Source organism: Colias eurytheme, chromosome 2 (assembly GCF_061535395.1).
Source record: "Colias eurytheme isolate Ceu_HAF_F1 chromosome 2, ilColEury1 Martin Lab GWU primary, whole genome shotgun sequence".
NCBI classification, from domain to species: domain Eukaryota; kingdom Metazoa; phylum Arthropoda; class Insecta; order Lepidoptera; family Pieridae; genus Colias; species Colias eurytheme.
This window is the reverse complement of record NC_142981.1, coordinates 8,149,037-8,173,124: the sequence shown is the minus strand read 5'-3', so window position 1 is coordinate 8,173,124 and position 24,088 is coordinate 8,149,037. Positions and strand designations below refer to the sequence as shown.

Below are 24,088 nucleotides of genomic sequence, written 5' to 3'. Positions count from 1 at the left end.
GGTAAATGGTTTCAAAACGAAAACTCCTTTACTCTAATACTGATTTCTACTCTTTGGATCAATTTTGCTCAGATATTTTGCTTTTGCGTCTGGTTAATAACTAAATAAAACATAAATATGTATCACATTGAATTTTTTATTTTGAAAACAATCACATTTCAACATTTGCATATACAATTTTTTTGCATTTTGCATTTTGCATTTGCATTTATATCATTTGCATTTACATTTGCATTGCATGTATTAAAAATTTTGTAAATAACATATAGCTGTACATACTAAATGAGCATTCAGTATTAAAAAATACATAAAAAATCTCAAATTAACCATGACGAATTTACTATTTACAATAGACCCACAAAATTAAATCTGTTGTTTGATTTATAAATATTAACAAGAGAAAAAGGTACCTAGTTACGTAATCCACTTAAAAGAAATCATAATAACTTGAGTAAAGTATCTAATAGACAAAGAGTATCCAGTAAAGCCTTTTCTTCCATCTTGTATAAAAAATAACCAAAAACATAGAATTTATCTCAAGTTTAAAAGAAAAACACATTATCATGATTAAAAGATAAACAAGGCTAGTTATTCATTGTGTTTTGTTTTATAATATTACCTATGATTCCATAAGGGCCCTCTTCACAATGGGCTGCTTTGAGCGAGTAAAGGCAATCACTATAGTGTAGAGGGCCTAAATATCTAAGATCGACAGTCATCGTAGATGTATATTCATAATCGCCGTAATGGTAAAATGAACATTTGTTGGGCCAACGCTGCCCATTGTGCAGAGGGTCCATTAAATATTTAATGTTAATATTGTTCTATCTTCCCTCTACCTTAGCCTCAAATTCTTACAACACAAATAAATCAACCCTCAACATCAAGAAAAAAACATAAAAAATCAAAGCGTCGTTCGAGAGTTTGTAGGGCTAATGATAATTGTTATTTTAGCCTTATTTTATATAGATGCATAAGTATAGGCATGCATCTCACAAACTCTTGTGGGAATTTGCAATATTTTAAACAATCTCATCTTTTGTTTACAATAAGTTCATTCTTCTTAAAAGAAACTTCGCCTATTAAATATTAATCAATGTCCTCAACTTTGGTTTTCATTTTGGCAGGGCGTTTTGATTCATCTGACTTATATTTGGAATCTTCTTCGAACCAGGAGTGGTATTTGCTAAACTTCGCTTTCCAATAATCTGTGAAAGGAGATTTACATTATTTTATTTTAGCCTCAAAAACTGTCTTCTAGTAGTCTATTAATGCACAAGATAATATACACTATAAAGTAGAGTCGAAAGTTCGTGTCATTCGTAACAAATACAAAAAAATGGGTCTCTACTTCTGGATATAATATAACAGTTTTACCACAATATCATAGACAATTTTTTGTTAAAACATTTTTGTCCTTCACTTTCAAATTATTGAAAGTAATCTGGGCCATAGAACCTACCTATAATTTCTCTTAGAGTGCCTCCGTTGCCACCGTATTCTGCCGGCATACATTCTATAGGAACTTCTTCGTATAGATCTTCAATATTTTTGTTATAAACATTCACCTGAAATAATAAGAAAAATTTTAAGCACTATATCGTCATCTAAACATTATAAAACTGCATTCGGTTTATATATTATGCTTCACAATATTTGAAATATCTTGAATTAATTAATTACCCTTTTCCTGATTTTTTCACTAAGAAACTTTTTGCACAAGTTAAGTACTGCTTGAAAAACATATGGTATGCTTAAAATATAAACTCCTTTTATTCGTAATGGTGATGCATCCTGAAATACATTCACAAAATTTTGTGAGTAAATATACAATTAGTTTAGTATTTCAAAATTGATAAAAAATACTTCCGCTTATATGTTTACTCTCTCTGAAATATATTCAGAAATAGTAAACAGTAAAGCGGAATTTAATAGAAAAATTTATAAGCATTCAATGCCATGATTCTTTTTACTTTTATTGTTTATATTGTGTTATTCGTAAAGCCTTTTGTTTACTATTCTTTCGTTTACTATTTGGTTTTGTATCCATAATTCACGGGTATCATCAGAATGAAGATAAGTCAGAAGGCTTATTGAAGTGAAAACTTCTTTAGCGGCGTTGGGTATAAAATCTTAAACTCGCGTCAGGACACGTGGCCTGATCGAAAAAGCGTAAGACGGGTTTTTTTTTTAGCCCTTATATTCCATGCGTAACACGGATACCATTCCAAAATATCAAACATGCTGAACGTTAATAATCAAGTTTTCACTTCTGCCGGCACTCCCGGAGTGCAACCCGTCTTTTTAGGGTTCCGTACCTCAAAAGGAAAAAACGGAACCCTTATAGGATCACTTTGTTGTCCGTCTGTCCGTCCGTCCGTCCGTCCGTCCGTCCGTCTGTCAAGACCCTTTTTCTCAGGAACGCGTGGAGGTATGAAGCTGAAATTTATATCAATTACTCAGGTCTACTGTCCCTTGAAGCTGTGAAAAAATCAAACTTCTAAGCCAACGCAATCAAAAGATACAGCCGTTTATGCCGCAAATTTTCGACACTTGCACGGGAATCAAAACCTACAGGGTGCTTCCCGTGAACTCAGAATCTTGAAATTTGGTACGAAGCAACGTCTTATAGCATAGATAAAGGAAAAATTACGAAAACCATAAATTTTTAGTTACATCACATAATATATTTTTTTTTATAATTTTAAACTTACTACACATTTCCTCATAAACGCGTAGGGGTATTAAATGGAAATTCATGCCAAATACTCAGGTCTATAATACCTTTAAGCTGTAACAAAATCAAACTTCTATGTCAACGCAATCAAAAGAAACAGCAATGTACGGAACCCTCGGTGTGCGAGTCCGACTCGCACTTGGCCGGTTTTTTTTATAATTCTACCATGCTTAGCTACCATGTATCATCATCATTCCTGGAGAAGTAACATGACTCCTGGCTATAGAGGTCTTGCTTAGTACGGGAGTCGAAGTAAATATTATAACGGGTTTATACTTTAAACCAACTTATCAGTGGTTTATAAACCTCATTTCATTGTACCTTTTCCAATAATAATTACAATGAAGGTGGAAATGCTCACTTGTGTAACTGATATCAATTTCCTTATCTGCCACAGCGATATTTGTGTTAGCACAGACATCGACGTACCCTTCATGTCGACGACGTTCAGAGTTCCAGCCACGGTGACGTTATCATCTTCCATGTATGATATCTGATAAAATTGATTAGAGATCACTAACTATGGTACTTTTCCCATTTGCATAGTTTACAAAATAAAATTTAAATTTTCTAGCTTAAGAATCCATTCAATCCCACATCGATTTTAAAAGTTATTTTACCTATGTCAATTTAACGAGTAAAGTAGCGGCTAATCTGTCCATCTATTATAATTTTATTTTAGAAATACATTAAAATGTATTTCTATATGTGCATCGTATTCCACTTAAACAAATCTCTATGTATATAATACGATGCTAATTAAAGAGTCATAACGGATAACAATAAATCCAAATATTTCACCTGAAGCTGCATAAGCATAACATTCAAGATTTCCATAACCGTGATTTCTGAAGTATTATAATGACCGAATCGATATAACATCACTTTGGGGTCTGAAGGGCATTTGGTTTTTGGCAGCATGAGTATTGCACTGAAAGCAAAGCATTGGAACATCATCCCTTTTATTCGGAAAACAGGCTTTTAAAAACCCTCAAAGGCATCAACAGTTGATATCTTATATTATATCTACTACTGATTGAATACAAGAAGCAGAATCTAATTGGTAAATTTTAATAGGCTTTTATAAAACAACTTCCATATTAATAGTCATTCATATTTCAATAACCTCGGGAACCGTTTGTAGGAAGTCGATCTCCAGTCAATGAAAATGGCGACACTTACTTCGTTTTAAATTAAATTTGTTTTAAAAATATATTTTTTTTATTTTCATTGCTATATAAACAAGTTGATAGGAATAATTGCTAATAAATTAATTAGGTACCTAATTAAAATAAATATTTATTTCAAATACTTAAATTTAAAAATCTTACCCAGTTTCCAAAATTTTGTAGATTTTTGGATCCGTATAATGTAGACGATAAACTTCAGGCGCTGTAGTTTTTAAGGTGTAATAAAGATCTAGTTTCGTTTTTGTCTTTTCCAAATTATATTTACACCCTCGTAAAAAACTTACAAGCCATTGATCATCTGAAAAGTACAATAGGATAGCAAGAAATCAAATTTTATATTTAAAGATACAGCCTGAATCCACATCTTCATCTGAACCTAAGATAATATGTATAGGTAAACTCAAACATTTATTTATTCAATTAGACTTCTTCTAGAAGGAATTTTGAATCGTCATAACAGTTCCACCAATTCGGAAAGCAGTATCTATGGAGAAGAACCGGCAAGAAAATCCATAGTTGCTCTTTTAAAGTAACAAGAACTAATTTACTATTACCTATATTATCTGTGATAAGAAGCATCTAAATATATTTTTTTCCACTAATCTTTTCAAATAAATTATTCCATAATATTAATGATTAGATGGGCATAGATATTATAATTATAAACAAAGCAGAGAATCTAGGGTATACATTATTATCTTATTTGCATAAGTATATGAACGTCTTCAGATTGTATCTACGTACCACGCAAATATATGTTTCATGTACATAAAATTTACAGTTTATTGTTTATTTCGTAACCACGTACCAATCAATGGTACAAGAAACACTCATGCAGGTAAATAAGTTTTACATACTGGCTGCTGCCTGCTGTTCTTAGCAATTAACTGCCTCTTATTAGCTTTGGGACTCATATTGAGGGGAATGTGATACCACAGATAATATAATACTAAACCGGGCTGCTATAATTACTGTTCCTTTTACTGCATATTATAGTAATATTCTACAGGGTGTCCAGCAGCAGATTTAAATGTTTGAACGCTTCTAGTTTTAAAACGCGACGTGCGAGGGGGACGCGGGGGGTGTCATTCAGCGCGTGAGTTCTGCGGAGTGCGGATTTTTTAGTCGCCATGGAGCAGTGGAGCGGAGAGCATCGCGCTTATGAAATGAAATGAAAATGAAATGAAATATGTTTATTGTGGATACATAGAAGATACAAATAAAATAAAACAAGAAACTTAAATCTAACTTAAATCTATGTTTGCCACAAAAGGCCTGCCACTCAGTGCGATACACTGATTTTCAGTGGTTGCCTTAAGTTAGAATGCCCTGCTGACAGCGGATGTATGTTTTGCTCAGAACTGCGTCATGTTATTAAAAAATAAAAAATAAATATACCTATATATATATATATATATATATATATATATTTATCCCTCAAACAAACAGCCGTCCTCTGAAGACAAAAATGCATTTAAACTGGCGTCCACCTGCTTTTGGCGTCCGAATACTGGACGCCACTTTGATAGCCAGTGGCATTCACGTCCTATTGGTCCTGACAAACCGTAGGACAAATATCGATAGATGCCAAAATATCGCTTAAATGGCTGCAATAATATATTAAAAAGTTCGAGAAAAAATCTTAGCGCAGATGAGGCGCTGCTGTCGCGCGTATATTTACAGTCGTATAACTCGGAGATTTCCTCACTCCGACTCCGCGTATTTGGCGTCCACAACTGCGACGTTGCCAGCTCGTTCGCACCGATAGATCACAATCATAATATTTACCACTGACTGCAATTATAACAATATATTCGCCGTAGGAGGTGTACGCGTTGCGTATCATTAGGAGCCCGAGTTTATTTAAAAACTTTAAAAAGTCGGTGAAAATACAAAAAAAATTACGTGCAGTTATTGAATTTTTTTTAAAGAATACTTGAGGCGTGATCTACAATCGATATAGAAGCCAAAAATATAGTTTTTAGAATTTTTTTCTGTTTGTCTGTATGTACGTCCGGCATAAACTCAAAAACTACTGCATGGATTTACTTGAAATTTTGCATGAATATTACTAAGAGGTCAGGTCAGGCTATAGGCTACATATTATCAAGCTATCACCTACGGGGCAGAAGAGTTCGTTTGTTTGGTTGAACGCGCTAATCTCCGGAACTACTAGTACGATTTGATTGATTTGATTCTTTCAGTGTTGGATAGATCATTTATTGAGGTAGTCTATAAGCTATATAATATCACGCTAATAGGAGTGGAGCAGTAATGAAAAATGTTACCAAATTGGAGGAAATTTAAGCGATGGTAGCGGAACAGTAATGTTTATCGTGGGTGAAATTCTTTATAAGCCATAAGATTTAAAGCGAAAAGACCACGAACGTAACTTTCAGTTAAAATAGCAACATAATAATATGTTTATATTGAACGGACGCACAATAGCTTTATACGGACGGCCAATAGCTATATACGGACGCTCAATAGCTATATATACGGACGTCCAATTGCTATATACGAATGTTCAATTCAAATCTAGTGGGATATTCTCAAAATCTCTCTTCTTCTCTCTAAAAATATTTCTTCCTACTAAATGCCAATAATTCCCATTGATCCCGGGGAAATCTGTGGGGACAAATGGGAATAATCCAATATGGTGCAAGTGATGCAACACGATTGGTAATAGTATTTCCATCATACAGTAGCTTGTAGCCAAACAGTACTGCCTCAAATAGTAAATTATTCCTCAATCGTAGTTCGAGGCATGCCGAGGGGTTTCATCCTTTCATTGTGGATATCCCTAATATTCGAACTCGTCGCTTCGAGACTTCTTTCATAATTAAAACAGCCAAACAATGGAATTATTCACTCCCTACAACTATTTTTCCTGAGCAATACAACCTGGACCTCTTCAAAGCTAGGGTGAATAGGCTCCTCCTAGGCAGACGTGCACCCAAGTAGACCACATTGCCGCTTTCCATCAGGTCTGATTGTGGTCAAACGTTTGCCTATCGATTATAAAAAGAAAAAAAATAGTGCCGTATTTTTACAATTAAAGTAGCCAGGTTATTGAACGTCCGTATATAGCTATTAGGCGTCCGTATATAGATATTGGACGTCCGTATATAGATATTGGACGTCCGTATATAATATTTGACGTCCATATATTATAATATTGGTTCAGGCCATGGTAGGATACAATCCCGATTTTATCATACCTATATTTATATTGACCCACTTTTTTTTTTTTTTTTTTTTTTTGTGTGGTGTCTCTCAATGTTAGCCAGAAGGGCTTCTACATTTTAACGCGGACGCGGGGGTGAACTGAAGGTTCACCCTGGTAGCGACATGCACAAGGGCGTCCCCCCTTGACGGGGACCACGAACCTCGGCTTGGGCTGTCGCTTGAGTGGAGGAGGCCAGAAGGGCCCTAATCGGACGGGATATTGACCCACAAATGAAGTTATTGCCTACCTAATTGTCTTAAATTTATAAAAAATAGACTAGATAAACATTTACATAATTATATGCTTGTTATTTTAGCAACTACCTGTGATTTTTCATGTAAAAATTACAGACAGGAGCTTAATTTTCTTTATCGTATTATAAACTCTTTGGGTACTAAACTTTATCAAAATCCATTGTTACTAATACGTGTAGATAGATAATAATTAATAATAAATGATAAAAAAAAATAATGTGCATCCGTATATGTATAGATCTTACGAAATTGGTATATAAATGAAAAGACAAGCGTTAATAAAAGAAAGAGATAGTAAACCGAAATCTGGCAACATCGCACTCACAAATGCCGTTCATGCTATGAGGATGCTAGATAGTCGATGCATTAGGTAAATCACGATCAATATATCCAGGACGCCTATAATTTATCACCATGGTTCGGGGCTCAAAAATGTTGCGGCACGAACGCAAGAAGAATATCGCGAAAAATTAAATTATCCGAAAATGACGTACCCCACGGAGCTGGCTATCGAAAAACTAAGCAATATTCATTAAAACATGTTAAAAAAAGCAAGGGGAACTGGGGGACGTCGTAATGATGCACAACGTGCATGACGCCAAAAAGATTGTATGATGTAAATATATATATATATGTATATATCTATTTTAATATTATGATAATATACATATACTTTAAAATACTGTAATTATTAATTTTAATATTATAAATTATAATATATACTTATACTTAGGAAAAAAATAATATTTAAACATTAGTAACGAGATTATTGGATAAATACTTAAATAATAAATAAACACATAGGAACATTTTATGCTATTGAGGCATACTTTTCAGGTGATTTCGCTGGCAAAAACACGCCGTCGGTTTAATAACCATTATCAAATTCATCGTTTAAGAGATGGACCTTCGATAAATTTGATACAGTCGTGGCTAGCAAGGTTTAGGGCTACAGGTTCAGTCATTAATAACCCTAGGCCGGGACCAGCACCATCAGTATCCACGATAGAAAACATTAAACTTGTTATGAATTCTGTAATTGAAAATCCTCGTTTATCACTTCGCACACGTTCGTCGATATTGGGAATTCCTAAATCGTTTTTCAGGTCATTATGTGAAAAAAGGTTAAGCTCCATCCATACTAAATTCAGATTATTCAAGATTTGCTACGGCTCATACTGCTAATGTGTCAATGAATTCAGTGCGGCAGTTATTTCCTGAAAAGCACATATCCCGAAACGGCACCATCCCGTGGCCACCCAGGTCACCAGACCTAAGTCCATGTGACTTTTTCTTGTAGGGCTATCTAAAAACTGTGGTTTACCAATCAAATCCAACAACCATAAGACAACTGAAGGAAAATATCCGGGCTGAAATAAACAGAATTCCCAGTTCCCTTTGCAAACAAGTTTTTCTCAACATGCGGAATAGATTGAGGAGTGTGTGAGAGTAGAAGGGCGGCATTTGGAAAATGTAATTTTCAGGAGATAAAATCCGCACTTGTCTTCTTTTGACTTTAATAAAAATATTTTGTTTAGAAATAATACTTCATTTTTTACAAGCCCTCAAACATTGAAATCTGCCACTGGACACCCTGTACTTTGTCAACAAAAATAAACGATTCAAAAATTATACAAAACTCAAACACAAACATTTATTTATTCAATTAGACTTCTTCTAGAAGCACTTTTGAATCGTCATTACATATTTTTTACATTTACCACCGATTCGGAAAGTATATAATATATAAACTAAATAAATTTATGGAGTTTTAATAGTTAAGTTTTTTGGGTACATTACCTGTTCTGGCATTCAAGTGTGGTTGTTCTGAAAGCCATTCCTTTATAATTCGTAAATATTCATCTATCTTATTAGGATCTTCATTTAGCTCCTCCCGAGCTTTTGCCGCTAGAAGTGGATGAAGTGGACGTATTGGCATTTTACCTGTAAACAAATATTAATTGATGAGACGATTTAGTTTAAACAGGCGTAAAGCATTATTTCGTTGTTCTTAGTGCGTTCGAAAAGATTCTATGCAATGTTCTAGTACTGAACAACACTGAATATGACTTTTCGTTTACACTAAAAGATCATGAAAGAATGCTCTTCAGCTCTAGCTCTATGTTCGTTTGATGTTAATGTACCGTTACACAGATTCATTCAATCACTCTAATAAAGTTATCACTCATCCTGACACTAAATCCAATACATTGAAACATATGGTTACTATGACTCTACAAAAAAAATCGATGAAATTGTACATGAGACATTAAAACAATAAGTTTGTTTTCAATGCACCTGCAATGCAATACTGAATTAATCAAACACGTATGCAGCGGATTATCAAAGATAGTACATAATAGGTATAAATATAATAAACAAGATCTGATTTTATCCGTATTGTACGTTACTTTGTTGCACGAGTAGTCAAGAATACTAATTATGCTCAATTACAATAATAGGTAGGTACCTGATAATGATTAATACTATCATAGAGGACAATGTTGTATAATCTTATGATAAAACGGAAACTTTTTGAATTGATATTTCTAGCAATATTTCGTTTATTTAAAAATTATCATACCTATCGCTTATAATAACAAGCACTCACATATTGCACAAGTGTTTGATGAATAATAAATATGACAAAAAAATCAGAAACAAAAATTAAAATAGGCCCGTTTTCCTTCGTCACGGCATCACACGTGAACGGGTGGACCGATTTCGATAATTCTTTTTTTATTATATTCCTTGAAGTACGAGGATGGTTCTTATGGAGAGAAAACGGAAATATATACCACGGGCGAAGCCGGGGTGAACCGCTAGTTATAATATAATTTGACCTCGGTGAAAACTTCAAGCTATAATTATAGGTATAAAAATTTATTTTGAAATTTTTGTTTATAGGTATACATAATATGTATTTCGTTATGTGTTATAAGTAAACAACGAAGTTTTAACGTAGGTACATTTTATTAATCAATAAAAATAGAACAATGTTACGGCATTTTTTGCCTTCAATATTATTTGTAAAAAAAATACCTATACCGGCCGAATTGAGAACCTCCTCCTTTTTTTTTAGGGTTCCGTAGCCAAAATGGCAAAAACGGAACCCTTATAGTTTCGTCATGTCCGTCTGTCCGTCTGTCCGTCTGTCCGTCTGTCACAGCCGATTTACTCGGAAACTATAAGTACTACAGTGATGAAATTTGATGGGAATATGTGTTGTATGAACCGCTACAAAAATATGACACTAAATAGTAAAAAAAAGAATTGGGGGTGGGGCCCCCCATACATGTAACTGAGGGATGAAATTTTTTTTTTCGATGTACATACCCGTGTGGGGTATCAATGGAAAGGTCTTTTAAAATGATATAAAGTTTTCTAAAAAACATTTTTCTTAAAGTGAACGGTTTTTGAGATATCAGCTCTCAAAGTCGTAAAAAGTATGTCCCCCCCCCTCTATTTTTATAACTACGGGGTATAAAATTCTAAAAAAAATAGAGGTGATGCATGCTAATTAACTCTTTCAACGATTTTTGGTTTGATCAAAGTATCTCTTATAGTTTTTGAGATAGGTTGATTTAACTGTAATTTATTATATTTGCTGCTACGGAACCCTTTGTGCGCGAGCCCGACTCGCACTTGGCCGGTTTTATAATTCGGTTAAAAATAACAATAATTTGTATTCATCTCTAGTACCTACTTAAGTATTACATATTATGTATTCTTAGCATATAGTCGACCCACATTTAATTATAAATACTCGGGGTAAAGATAAAACTTATAAGGTCTGCCCTGTTATAACGCAAAACTCTTTATGGATCAAGCAATTCATTTTTCTACACTAATATCATAAAGAGGAAAACTTTGTTTGTTTGATTGTAATTTAATAGGCTCATAAATTACTGGACCGATTTTAAAAATTCTTTCACCATTCGAAAGCTGCATTATCCACGAGTAATATAGGATAGGTTTTATCCTGGAAATTCCACGGGAACGGGAACTATGCGAGTTTTTCTTTGAAACCGCGGGCGGAGCCGCCGGCGGAAAGTTAGTATCTAATATCTATGTATAAAATATATAAAAAATAATTCTTTTGTTTTTGGATAAACCTCCAAAAACACGGAGTGCTTTTAAAGAGGCTTCTTTTATTATACACCGCATGCACCTTATTGTGTAGGTATACGTAACTTAGTGAACATACCATATTAAAGTGAACTAAAATACAACTTTTTTATTAATCACATTCACATAAAAACAATAAACTACGACAGGTTTTGATACATATAGATACCTAATACATAATAATGTATCCGATACGAATATAAATTTCAGGTAAGTAGATAGTTCAAATAAAATCACTTATACAAGCAACAGTGTATTAAAGCTATCATACATTGTAGGTATATCGAAGACCCCAAAAGCTTCCCTCGCAAGCAGCTTTATATCAAGTTTGGAAAAGTAAGTACCTACTAATAGGAAGTAAATCTTTGAGGGATATTCAAATTAATCTACCATAAATTATTTTATTCCTATTTCCGCAAAGTGTTAACCTTGATTTTATAGATTCAAATATTTCTATATGTAAAAATGACAATTATTTATTCTGAATTCTGTTATTTGCTGAGCTGAGTTCAATTTAAACCTCAGTTGAATTAAATTAAAACAATAGGACAATTTTTGTGTTAGTTAGTTAGTAGTTAACCTACATATATTATTCTTTTTCATATAAGGTAACATTTTATTGATTTTAAACTAAAACTGATAATAATTATATATATACTAATTATTAGAATATAGAATATGATTTAAGTGTTAGTGGGTACTTAATTAAATTATGTTATCAATCAGAAGTTTCAAATCAGAAAAATATGACCCATTTTGAATAAATTACTTATTGTGCGTATTGAATGTTCGCCAAATATTACAAACAAATGACAAACGTTTCAAGGGCACGCGTGTTTCCGATAAAAATGATTAGGAACATCAGATTCAACGTATAATAATAAAATTATTAACCCATTTATAAAATGTTTTGAATCAGAAGAAATCGAAACAATTAGTAACGACGCGACGCTATTTTAACAACTGATACACACCTATTATGTACAAAAGAATGCACACTTTCCCAAAACGCCAAAGGTTCTCAAATTTTAAGCGTATTCATCAGACTTAAAAGTAAGTAAGACATTTGGTTGGTACTTGGTACAATTTATGGAAATGTAAGTCCATTACTGACTCACCATACCATTGTTATAAATATTTAACAGAAATAAAAACTATCTATGTAGGTACGTTACCTTTATAAAAATAATATTTCACTGTCAATTACTCCTTCAGCCAATATCTGCTGCTATATATATTGTATTGTTTATGATAGCAGTCGAATCGAACTAATATTCCATCACAGAATCCAAACACGTTTGTAAATACAATAATAAACTCGATCGGTATATTATGTAAAACAACCATACGAACGTTGCGTTTGTATGTCGCCAAAACGAACACTGACTGTGTGATATGTTTACAAGCCAAACTAACACATGGAAGCGTAACTGGTATTTTAGCGTCTGCTTTTTCAACTTATGAGGTAGAAAAAGCAGACGCTAAAATAAAATACGCTAAAAAATAATACATGAAAAGTACGTGCCTAATATTGTTAATATTCTGCAAGAACTCAAAAATACTTCGTTTGGTATTATTTATAGAAACTGCGCCATCTGAATAATTTGTGTTATTTTGCTGTAACAAAAACAACGAAAAGATGTGAAGTGGGGCATAAAAAATCTAGTGTCCGACCGAAACTGGTTTCCAGGCCGAAACCGAAACCGAAACCGAATGTTCGGCCGTGGCTTCAGTTTCGGCCGAAACCGAAACCGAAACCGAAACTCACGTGGTCAAGTATGAAATTTCTAAAAATAATGAACTTGGTGCATTTTACCCATTATTTTGCCTTAATTAGGGCATGAAATGAAAACACAGTATATTAAATTTGTTGTAATCATTTATTTAATATAAAATAAAAAAAATATATATATATAATATTAATATAGGTAAACCAGAATCTGATGGCAAATTGGGAAATCAAAATTTTGAGTGTGCAACCCTAGGGAAAATGGACTGAACGATCTTGATACTGCTTATTTTTTATTTTGTCCTCAACATCATTAGTCACATTACATAAGTGAACAATACTGTACTTAATAATGAGATATCCACTTAATATTATGTAGGTACATACTTACATGTATAATATACATATTACTAATTTTATCTATGTAATACATATTATTATTTACACATACCTATATTTGTATATTCATTATCATTATGCCATGTAAAAATATGGATGTAATGATAATGCAGATCAAAACTAGATAACTAATAATTTTTTATAAAATAAAATAAAAAATAAAAAAAATATTGTGTTGTTTTATGAAACCACGGTAAAAGTGAAACTGTTCGAACGGTTCCGAACACTACTTTGTGTAGCGCATGTCGCGTGTCGGTCGACATGCGCTATACAGACCAAAAAGTTTGAGACGATGTAATAAAAGTTTCACTTTAAAATAAAACTATGTTTATTTTCGTAAGTATTAAAGATACACACATTATAAAATTGACTTGGACAGCTTGGACTTGACGAATAGCCGCATTGGAAACTCCTGTAATAAGTTTTCATAAAATTATATTGTAATCAACAAACAATATTATAGTTACCGACTTATAATATTTTTTATTTTAAGTATCAAAACGGGTAAGTCCAATTTACCAATTAAATCTTCAAAATTGAAAATTGTGATGTGTTTGACCCTTCTTCATCGAATGTTTTTCTATACACATTATAAACAACACCTCTTGCTTGTGATCGCAGCGGCTTTTTCGACATTTTCGAAGATTTTTTAGACAAAATCCTAAAAATTATTCATCAATTGCAAAGAAGACAAATAATTTGACAACCAATTTGATAGTTGTCAAATAAAATTGCCGTATGAAAATCTTTTATTTCGTAAATATAAATATGCCATCAGATTCTGGTAGACCTATAATAACAATTTTAATTTTTATTATTTTTTCAAATTAAGTTCTCAGTAAAATCAGTCATCTAAATCAAATCAGTAATTGTTACTGTTACTTTATATACTAAGTTTTGGTATTTTGAGATCTTTCTCTTTATTAAAGAGTCTTTAATACTTTGGATTGGTATATGTACTTAGAAGAATAATCATCTCAACATAGATAATCAAAAATTGTTTCCACCAGCGTGGGTCAACCAACGCTTTGACAGCGTCCGTCAAAGCGTTGCCGAGGAAAACGAAGTTAGGCGAGCGTGAACGTGTGTGAACTAAGTTCACTGAACTTGCGAAATAAGTTTCGGTTTCGGCAAAAGTTTCAGCCGATTTTGGCCGAAACCGAAACTGCGGCCGAAACTTGATTTTTGGCCGAAACTCGGCCGAAACCGAAACCGAAACCGAAAGTTCGGTCGGACACTAAAAAAATCAGCTATAGGAACTTGTAACTTCATTCATTGTATAATTTTATATTTGTAATCTTTATCCTGTCCATTTATATACCGAATTATATAAATGGACAGGATATAAATATCGAACCAGTAAACTGGAATTTACCCTTATCCTAGTCCAGCGACGCTTTTATTATGAAATAAGTATTTTATTACCTACTTTAAGAGTTATCTTATGTAATAACGTATACTTTGAAATACATATATTCTATTTATTTACAGTCAAGAGCAATTGATAGAGTAATCAGCATTATAAATTGTGTTAAACTGTATTAATTAACCCTTGATTATTATTTAGTATCTAATACTTAACATAAATAAATATAAACTTGTGCAAAATTAGAGCATAGCATTAGTTATTATATCCTCTTTGCATAGCATATCGAGTTATAGTTCGGATAAATCTTGTTATAGCACAGATCACTAAATAATATTATATATAATATTTATCTATGGTTACTACGTCGTAATCTGTAATACCACCCATTACCTCCATCGAACTATATTATGGTGACTATATGGAATTTTCCTTCCTTTATTTATAAATAGTAACTTTTTTCCAATTCATCGCTCAAATCTTGAGGTAGAACATTTTTAAAGAATAGAAAACAAATGAATATGCAAATGTATTATATACTTTATATCGCAATATTATAAAGGTACGCCTTAATCCTGATCTGACAATAATGGAAAGTATATGAAATAGAACATATCAATGATTTACATAAGAAAATATGACCGTACTTCGCTGTATTACATAAAACCAAGTATAAAACTAATCTTAAATATAGACTTTGAACACGTGGCGTTTGTCGTCATCGAGCATAGAGAATTAGTAATAGTATCTGTGACATTGAACCCAATTTGCTCCGACCATAGACTCCGGCAAAACATTCATCGTTCTATCACGTTTCAAAAAAGATTAGATTGATGTTTTTCACGTATTGGGTCACCGAAGGTCATTGTTGAGTAGAATTATGTAAAAACATTAGTTATTAGCATACAATATACCTAGTTAATGTTCTTGTTACTATTTATTCTAGAAGTGACACTGTTAATTGATATATTATTACCTTTTGATTTGTCGCTTGAATATTTTTCTTTCAGGATAAATGGAACAATCTTAAAAAATTCGCCAAATTCTACCACTATTTTTTTTTTTGGTATTAAGTGATACCAAAAAATATTGGTTTATTTTAAATAGACTTAGGTATGTCTATTTAAAACACTATAGTTTTATTATGCTCGGCTTTTATTTTTTGCAGAAAAATTAAACAAGCTCTTGTGGTATTATAAGTGATAATATAAATAATTGCGAAACAAAGTTGTTGAGAATTAAAAACAAAAATAAAGAACCAACAACCAAAACCATTTATTAAATAATTTAAAATTATGTTTGTCGATATTTTAATCAAAATCTAATTGCCTAAACGAGCCTTCAACCCCAAACATTTCTTCAGCGGATCTTGGTTTGCCCGGTCTCTTAGATTCGTCGGTACGGTACTGCATATCCTCTTCCAGCCAAGCACTGTACTCCTGAATCTTGTTTTTCCAGTATTCTGCAAATTAAGTTTTTTTCTAAAAGTTAAATCTCATGAACCATAATAGGTATGATAGACACATTTCATAGAAGTTTTGATTAGAATAAGGCTTTCTCTGGAAACAAAAAATACTACAATCTAATAGACTGTATGCCTCGTATTCATGGTCAACATTTGTTGACTAACTATTTTGCTAAAATGGTGTCGCTTTTGAGTTGAGAACATATTAACATTCTCTATCATTTCTAAAACACGCAGTTTGCCAGTTTGTTGAAAGTAACTCTTCGACACTTTGTTTGTAATTGTTTACCATGAATATGTTCGGTGATAAACTAATTAGCCGCAACATCCAAAAGAACTTAAAAATTTGCTAAAGAACACTCGATAATCTATAGGTAATTTAGGTATAACAAAAAATTTACCAATAATTTCTGGTATGGTACCACCGTTTCCACCATATTCAACTGGTAGGACCTCTTTTGGTACGTATTTGTATAGTTCTTCGTAATTGGTATTATGCACATAAAGCTGAAAAATAACAATAAAAATAAATTATAATAATAAAAACAACTACGGTATTGGTTTTGCCAATCGACAGAATTACTTACCCTGCTCTTTGTTTTTTCGTTCAAAAATGTTTTCATGACGTTGTAAATTGTTTCAAATCCGTTGCCTACATTAATGTAATGGCCCCCCTTGAATCTCAAAGGCGTTGCTTCCTGGATAAAAAAATAATTTTCTATTAGGACGCATTATAAATGAATTAACTACACAATGGAGGATTTAAATATAAACATTATTATATTATTATATTCTGTGTAAATTAGCCATTGTCGTCGTTCCAGCCTTTCAGGACTTCCAATGCAGGACATAGGCCTAAATAACCTAATACAAATTAATTTAAATAAATTATGCAATTAACAATGATGAAATATATTTGAACTTCTATAGACCTACGAAAATATAGAAGCTGTAAAAAATTAACAATGTCGAATACGTTACCTGCGTGTATACAGTCAGTTTCCTCATCAGAGATGGAGTCATTTGTAGGAAAAATGACATATTCAAACCTTCCATATCCATTACTGATCGAGATCCCGCAATAACAGAATTGTCATCATCCATGAGCATTATCTAAAAAAACAGTTTTCTATTTATCTATCATCCTTCTAGTAGTATGGTTTGGATATGAAAAAGAGTTTTTCTTTCTACCTACGTAATTTTCTAATATGTTAAGCAAAAACTATGTATGCTTTTTACGAAAATGCCATACAGGATGTGGTACTTTCCCATTTTACTTTCATAACAGTTAAATACTTTCAGAGCAATTCTGTGCACAATATGATGTTATCTTCGAACATTGGATTATTTCATGTTGTTTTTGGAATCAATAAAAATCAAGTACTTATATTTAAATTAGGCATACTAACCCTTTGCATTACATTCGTTACAGCGAAAACGTCCATCATTTTGTGTTTTTCTACATTTAGTAAGGATGGTTTAGAAATGAAAATGCGTTGACCATTGGGTGCTGCCAACTTTGGAAGAAGAAGGCATGACCTGAAAATGAAAATAAATTGAATAGGTACCTAATTAAATGGTGTGGTAAAAACCATGTCGAGAGGGTTAATATAAAAAATGAATTTATAAAACTCAGCAATATATACCCTGATTCTAGAATTTCGATAAATTTTGGGTCAGTGTGCTTTAGGTGGAAAAATATTTCAGGTGCTAAACTGCGCATAGAGTAATACAGGTCTATCTTCTCCTTTGTTCTCTCTAAGCTGTATTTGCAGCCTCGCAAAAATGTTACAATCCATTGGTCGTCTGGAATAAGAAAATCACTATTTTATGAGATGTACATATAGCGATAAACGAGTCTCTCACTAGCGATAAGAGATAGAATTTTCAGCAAAATAAAACCCCCATTTATCATTGACTTAAAGTTAGATCACAATTCACAACACATCCGCATTAATCAATTTGCAGATCAAAATGATTGTAAATAAAGAATAAAAAATACCACCAATACATATAATACTATCTAATACTATATATTTTTCTCTGCGGCCTTTTTAATTTAATTTTGGTTTGGTTAACAATGATCTGTCAGCCATGCAGTCCAAGTTATTCAATAATTATTATCATATAATTATGATCGTTAGTGTCTTATTTAGAAAAGGTTTAGGTATTATGTTAACATTCAGACCTGTTCTGGCGTGCAAATGTGGTTGCTTGGAAATCCATTCTCTGATATGCTGGATATCACTATCAATACGCTTGGGGTCTTCATTTAATTCTTTTTCGGCAATTACTGCCAATTCGGGGCAAAGAGGCCGGACAGGCATTTTGTTGGATTGTCGACTCACAATGAACTAACACTACCTTATCATTATATAAAAGTTGCATTAAAAAATTATCACTTATAATTATTATTTGTAATCGAACGATGATACGTTATGATTACGATTGATAAAAATAAATTTTATCAGTTTTGTTGAAAAAAACATTCATTATTTGATCTCTATAATTATTTTCAGGTTTAACAATACTTGAATTGAAAAGAATGATTAAAAATGTAATTTCTTTTATTTAAATCGCAGAATTATTTTCGATTGAATTTGTGTTAAATATGAAAAATAACAAAATATAGTATAAGTATTATTTATTCATCGTTTTACAAACTTAAGAACTCTGAGAAATGGCCTGTTCAACGCCATTTATTCCTCCTTCAAAATATAAGACTAAGAACCTTGATAGGTCGTTCAACCAAAGCAATGCTATAATATCAATAATCATTATCTAAAGATGATAGCTGCACCAGGCATCGTGATTCATCTTAAAGACAAAAGTGACCTATAGCTTTAATCTGCTACGCAATTATTGTAAGCTTTAAAGAGTAAACAAACTAAAGACATGTGTTTATCGCAAACTGTTCCTCGTACTATACCACTTTGTTCCTTATTATAAATTATTACATTACATACTTATTAATTGTGACCTTCATATGTTGTACTATCAATGTAATTGATTAGCTAATACAGCTATATGGTATTATAAACACAATATATTTGTTTTAAAATTAAATAATAAAGTAGAGACCAAAGGGCGTTAAGATTTTATAATTTCTACACAATTAGATACCAATCATATCAAAATACGGTACCAGTCTCTATTCAACTGCAATTTAACAATTTAAAACATCTGGCTTATTTAGCTTCTCGTCGCCAATCGTCGCTGTTCTAACTAGATATACTATAACAATATATATTTCCAGTGATTCGTGTTGAAGAAAACCGTTCATTTGATGCTAGTAAAGAGAAATATTGTACCTTATTAGACAATATGCTCCTTCATCACAGTTCATCACCCACCTTACTCGTACCAAATCCGTCACTGGCCAAGAAACTTCATTTTGGTCGTAAATATTTTGTGAAAAATGATATAGGTAAGTACTATAATTACTAATATTACTTTTTAAGAATTAAATAATTGTATTAAAAACATATTATAATGGTAGTGTTAATATAGGAGCAAACCATAGAAGTAGACCATCTTTGGTGGCTCCCACCGTAGAGTCATCGCAAAGACCGATGTTAAATGGCATTCCGGAAATTGGGACTTTGCTTTGAAATTACCTTGATAAATAATAAATTATTCATCACGGAGTAGTTATAAATTATGTATTCAATTCAATGATCTTTGGAAAAACACACATTGGGACAGCATCATATTTCATAAATTTTTGAGAGATCATTTTCAAATCTCACCCAATAATACGATATGCTAGACTGTGGTTTTGTACCACTTGGCTATTGAACAGAAACGTCGTTTTTACAACATTTTTATTAAGTAACTATGTACATAACATTTATAATTGTGTACTTGGTACATATTATACAGGGTAGGTAATGAACGGAGAACCTGGTAACTGGAGAAAGAGGACATGGAAGCAGTTTGTAGTTATCATCATCAAAAAATGTTAGAGTTTGAATTGGAGATTTCGACAACTTTTGTAAAATGTAATTTAATAAATTGAAATGTATAAATGGTAACTTTCTCTTCTCATATTCATTGAATCAATATTTAAAGTTAATTTCCAGTAATGAAGTAAATTATATGATTTTAGTTATTTAGATTAAAGGCAATTGCCTCATTGTATTATGAATTTTTTATGTGTATTATCGGGGTACTTTGAATATAGTACACAAAATTTATATTAAAAAACGGCTTCAATGTCCACTAGCACCATTATCAGGTTATACATTATTTACGACACACCCTGTAGGAATATAATATGATTGATAAACATGCCAATTAAATACTCAATTAAATTAACATCAATTTTATTTACCAATTTAATACCATTTTACGAGTTTTTTTTTTATTATTTATTTGAAATTGGATTAATCAAATTCTAATTGTCTAAAGGAACCATCAACACCAAAGTAATCTGCCGCAATTTTTGGTTTCCCGGGTCTTTTGGATTCGTCTGATCCATATTGTAAGTCCTCTTCTAACCAGGAGCTGAATTCGTCTGTTTTTTTCATCCAATAATCTGAAATATGGAGGAAATCGTGATTATTTATATTTTTATAGCTTTATTAATAGGCAAACGTGTGCAGTTAAGTACGCTTCTAGCAATTTAAAAAATATTTCATTACATAATTAACGTGTAACTTATGATTTTTGGCTCATTGAACCTCTAATAATATATGGATTATGTATAAGTTTATCAAAACCAAAGGCTGTCAGTATACTCCATAATAGTCGTAATCCAGATGAAAGTTTAAACGTTAAGAAAATAATAGACCTATAAAACATCAGGTAGGTAAGTTTGATTAATCGGCACCATTAGAACACCCATATTCGGGACTCAAAATCTCATATCATATTTTCCAGAATGATTTGTGTCTTTTTTAATATCTAGGGACTTACCTAAAATTTCGTCGATAGTTCCCGCATTACCTCCATATTCAGCTGGCAACGCCTCTTTAGGGATATATTTATACATTTCTTCGTAATTCTTATTGTGCACGAGTAACTAAAAATAATACATAGTTAAATTATAAAAATTTGTCCACTCTGGTCGTTTATACACACTATTAAACCAGTTACGTATAAATGCAATTCCAAAGCCATACCCGGTTCCTGTTCTTTTCATTAAGAAGACTTCGCATTGCGTTGAAAACGACATCAAATCCATTAGGAAGATTAATATAATGTGCACCTTTCATCCGCATAGGAGTAGCGTCCTAGGACATTTTTCATAATTTAATTAACAAATTCAGATTTAAATGTTTTTTACACTGTTTGTAATTGTTAGTAATGAGGTTATACCTGTCCTAAAACAATCATTTTCTTCATATTACTTGGTGACATTTGTACGAAATGTGCCATCGTGACTCCCTCTAAATCTACTATAGTACGTCTACCATTGATCAAACCAGCATCATCATCGACTAAAATAATCTGGAAACGATGGAGTAAAATAATAAGACTTTATGAAAAATAAAACATAAGGGAAATTTATTTGTGATTTTAATACTTTCATTATAATCTCATAACCCAAGAGCCCACGACAGCCAGACCTTCGTTATTTTATAAAAGTTGAAAGTTTCTCTGTATATATCTCCTATACAGATAAGAACGACCAGTGACTATCAAGTTTGGGTTGTGGTTACTTTGGCAGGTAGGTAGTAAAGGTGTATAAAATAATACCTAAGTTTCATTATAATATAAAAGCTAAATTTTATATATGTTACTTGGGAATGTATAAAGAGCTTTTACATCTTGCCAGTGGGCAATCGATCTATCAGAAACTACTGGTCCGATTTGAAAAATTATTTCGGTGTTAGATAGCCCATTTATCGAAGAAGGCTATAGACCAAACTGAAGACCAACAGGAGCGGTGAAACCGCGAAGCGCAGCTAGTAATAAATAAGGAAGCTACAGATCCAAACGGCCTGATCTATTAGTGTCGCCTCGCAACCTATATAAGGGGAAGGGCTTTATTATGTGCATGTAAGCAATGTGTGATTATATTGTACTGATAAAAACAATAAGAACAGATACAACCTTTTCCAAATTATTTGCTGCAGAAAGAATATCAATTATACTATATTTATTGGCGTCATATCGTCCCGGGCGTATCAATGTAATCCTTGTTTTGTCACTAGCGCAAGTTTTTGGCAGAATTATATAAGATCTGAAAGATTTAATTGGTAGTTGGTACAATAAAATAAATGCAATATTAAGCATGTGATACAAGTTTTAATCAATAAATAATAATTGTTTACTTTATCAACATGACTTTCTACTATGTTTAGAAATAATAATGAAACATTGTATTAAAATAATAACATTATGATTAGCATTATTTGTACTAACTAAAACATCATTATTAAATGTAAACATAACACATTACCCTTGACTCATAATTTCCTTAAAACGGGCATCTTTTGCATGTACGCTGAACAGTTCTGGGGCCATACTACGAAGAGAATAATAAAGATCAATCTTCTCCTTTGTTCTTTCCAAACTGAATTTGCATCCACGCAAAAATGACACAATAAACTGATCATCTGCAATCATTTTTTGGTATTTTAGTACGTGCAACAAACGAACATTGTATCGGACCTCGCTAGTCGCTGTTTCTCTTTTTCATCTTCCATGTAGGAAGATAAGTAGAAATAACCAAATTATCTAAGCTATCAATTAATAGATTTTTCTCATTGAAAAAATATTACGAACAAAAAATCCCCAATCGTTTCTTTTTTTTATATATTTGAAAATTCTTTGGGCATTTTCGGTTTTCGGCTACGCCTTTCAAATGCTTTAGGCGTATGGAACAAAGCAGAAAAGAGAATAAAGGAAATGCCTCATTGTTACGACCTTTGGCTGGATATTTTTTTTCTATCGGTTTTATATTTTTTTTCAATTAATTAAGTAAATTTTTGGCAAACCTGTTCTAGCCCTCAAATGCGGTTGTTTCGACAGCCAATCTTTAATATGCTGTATGTCACTTTGCAGTCTATTACTATCCTCATTTAATTCTAGCCGAGCTTTCTCAGCTAATTCAGGGCTCAGGGCGCGAATTGACATCTTGCTAACAAAACCTTATAAAAACGTGTAACCCGCTACGGATCAAAGACTATAACTAAGGTCGTATTTTTATAAGGTAATAAAACTTAATGCGAGTATTATCGCTGATTGCGTATCGTGCATTATCCTCGAACGTGATAATACGTACTTAAGTTCTCTCTTCGGTCCTTAAAATCACACCATTATTAGGAATTAGTTATATAATATAATATTATGCATAATTTATACACGTAGATATACATAGTTACGAAATGTGCGTTCAAATCCATAAGAGTATTTAACTTTATGTAGGTATTATAAAAAATTTTCATAACAGAGAAGAAAAAGAAACTCAAAACCCATGTGAATGTTAAGAATTCTTATGAAACATTTCGTTTTCTAAGGCCTTACAAAGTGATGTAAATTTCTTAAATATGTATATTCTGATCCCTATCACTCCGTTCATCTCATTATAATTATTTTAGCCAAATATATGTATACCTACAAACTAAATATTTTTACACGTAAA

General features: G+C 32.1%; 3 protein-coding genes across 5 annotated transcripts; all 3 read right to left on the bottom strand.

The window, feature by feature from the left end:
- Positions 1–183: 183 nt before the first annotated feature.
- On the bottom strand, positions 184–12,925 carry LOC149910538 (alpha-tocopherol transfer protein-like). 3 transcript variants are annotated; one of them, XM_090114842.1, is made up of 8 exons: positions 9,672–9,721; positions 9,211–9,354; positions 4,069–4,225; positions 3,539–3,668; positions 3,099–3,230; positions 1,684–1,794; positions 1,463–1,568; positions 184–1,208 (listed from the first exon to the last, which is right to left on the bottom strand). In XM_090114842.1, exons 2-8 carry the CDS (start codon positions 9,347–9,349, stop codon positions 1,090–1,092), a joined length of 894 nt encoding a protein of 297 aa, XP_089970968.1. In that variant the 5' UTR covers positions 9,350–9,354; positions 9,672–9,721; the 3' UTR covers positions 184–1,089. The 3 variants fall into 3 exon arrangements, with proteins under 3 accessions (XP_089970968.1, XP_089970959.1, XP_089970963.1); XM_090114833.1 differs by lacking the exon at positions 9,672–9,721 and adding an exon at positions 9,555–9,657; XM_090114837.1 differs by lacking the exon at positions 9,672–9,721 and adding an exon at positions 12,714–12,925 and having other exon boundaries at positions 187–1,208.
- Positions 12,926–16,283: 3,358 nt separating this feature from the next.
- LOC149910537 (alpha-tocopherol transfer protein-like) lies at positions 16,284–18,856 on the bottom strand. Its single transcript, XM_090108077.1, has 7 exons — positions 18,686–18,856; positions 18,144–18,303; positions 17,907–18,036; positions 17,479–17,610; positions 17,085–17,195; positions 16,899–17,004; positions 16,284–16,494 (listed from the first exon to the last, which is right to left on the bottom strand). The coding sequence occupies exons 1-7, from the start codon at positions 18,822–18,824 to the stop codon at positions 16,343–16,345; spliced, it is 930 nt and encodes a 309-aa protein (XP_089964203.1). The 5' UTR covers positions 18,825–18,856; the 3' UTR covers positions 16,284–16,342.
- Positions 18,857–20,652: 1,796 nt separating this feature from the next.
- LOC149910536 (alpha-tocopherol transfer protein-like) lies at positions 20,653–23,700 on the bottom strand. Its single transcript, XM_090114814.1, has 7 exons — positions 23,442–23,700; positions 22,904–23,060; positions 22,555–22,684; positions 21,817–21,948; positions 21,621–21,731; positions 21,415–21,520; positions 20,653–21,034 (listed from the first exon to the last, which is right to left on the bottom strand). Exons 1-7 carry the CDS (start codon positions 23,578–23,580, stop codon positions 20,883–20,885), a joined length of 927 nt encoding a protein of 308 aa, XP_089970940.1. The 5' UTR covers positions 23,581–23,700; the 3' UTR covers positions 20,653–20,882.
- Between the last annotated feature and the right edge of the window lie 388 nt (positions 23,701–24,088).

Coding starts and splice junctions, on each gene's coding strand:
- LOC149910537 (XM_090108077.1), bottom strand. CDS start 18,824: ATGCCTGTCCGGCCTCTTTGCCCCGAATTGGCAGTAATTGCCGAAAAA. Junction 18,304..18,685: donor ACATTTGCACGCCAGAACAG/GTCTGAATGTTA, acceptor TTCTTATTCCAG/ACGACCAATGGATTGTAACA. Junction 18,037..18,143: donor ATCGAAATTCTAGAATCAGG/GTATATATTGCT, acceptor TTTCATTTTCAG/GTCATGCCTTCTTCTTCCAA.
- LOC149910536 (XM_090114814.1), bottom strand. CDS start 23,580: ATGTCAATTCGCGCCCTGAGCCCTGAATTAGCTGAGAAAGCTCGGCTA. Junction 22,685..22,903: donor AAGGAAATTATGAGTCAAGG/GTAATGTGTTAT, acceptor TAAATCTTTCAG/ATCTTATATAATTCTGCCAA. Junction 21,732..21,816: donor AAATGATTGTTTTAGGACAG/GTATAACCTCAT, acceptor AAAATGTCCTAG/GACGCTACTCCTATGCGGAT.
- LOC149910538 (XM_090114833.1), bottom strand. Junction 1,795..3,098: donor AATTGATATCAGTTACACAA/GTGAGCATTTCC, acceptor AATGTATTTCAG/GATGCATCACCATTACGAAT. Junction 1,569..1,683: donor GTGAAAAAATCAGGAAAAGG/GTAATTAATTAA, acceptor TTATTATTTCAG/GTGAATGTTTATAACAAAAA.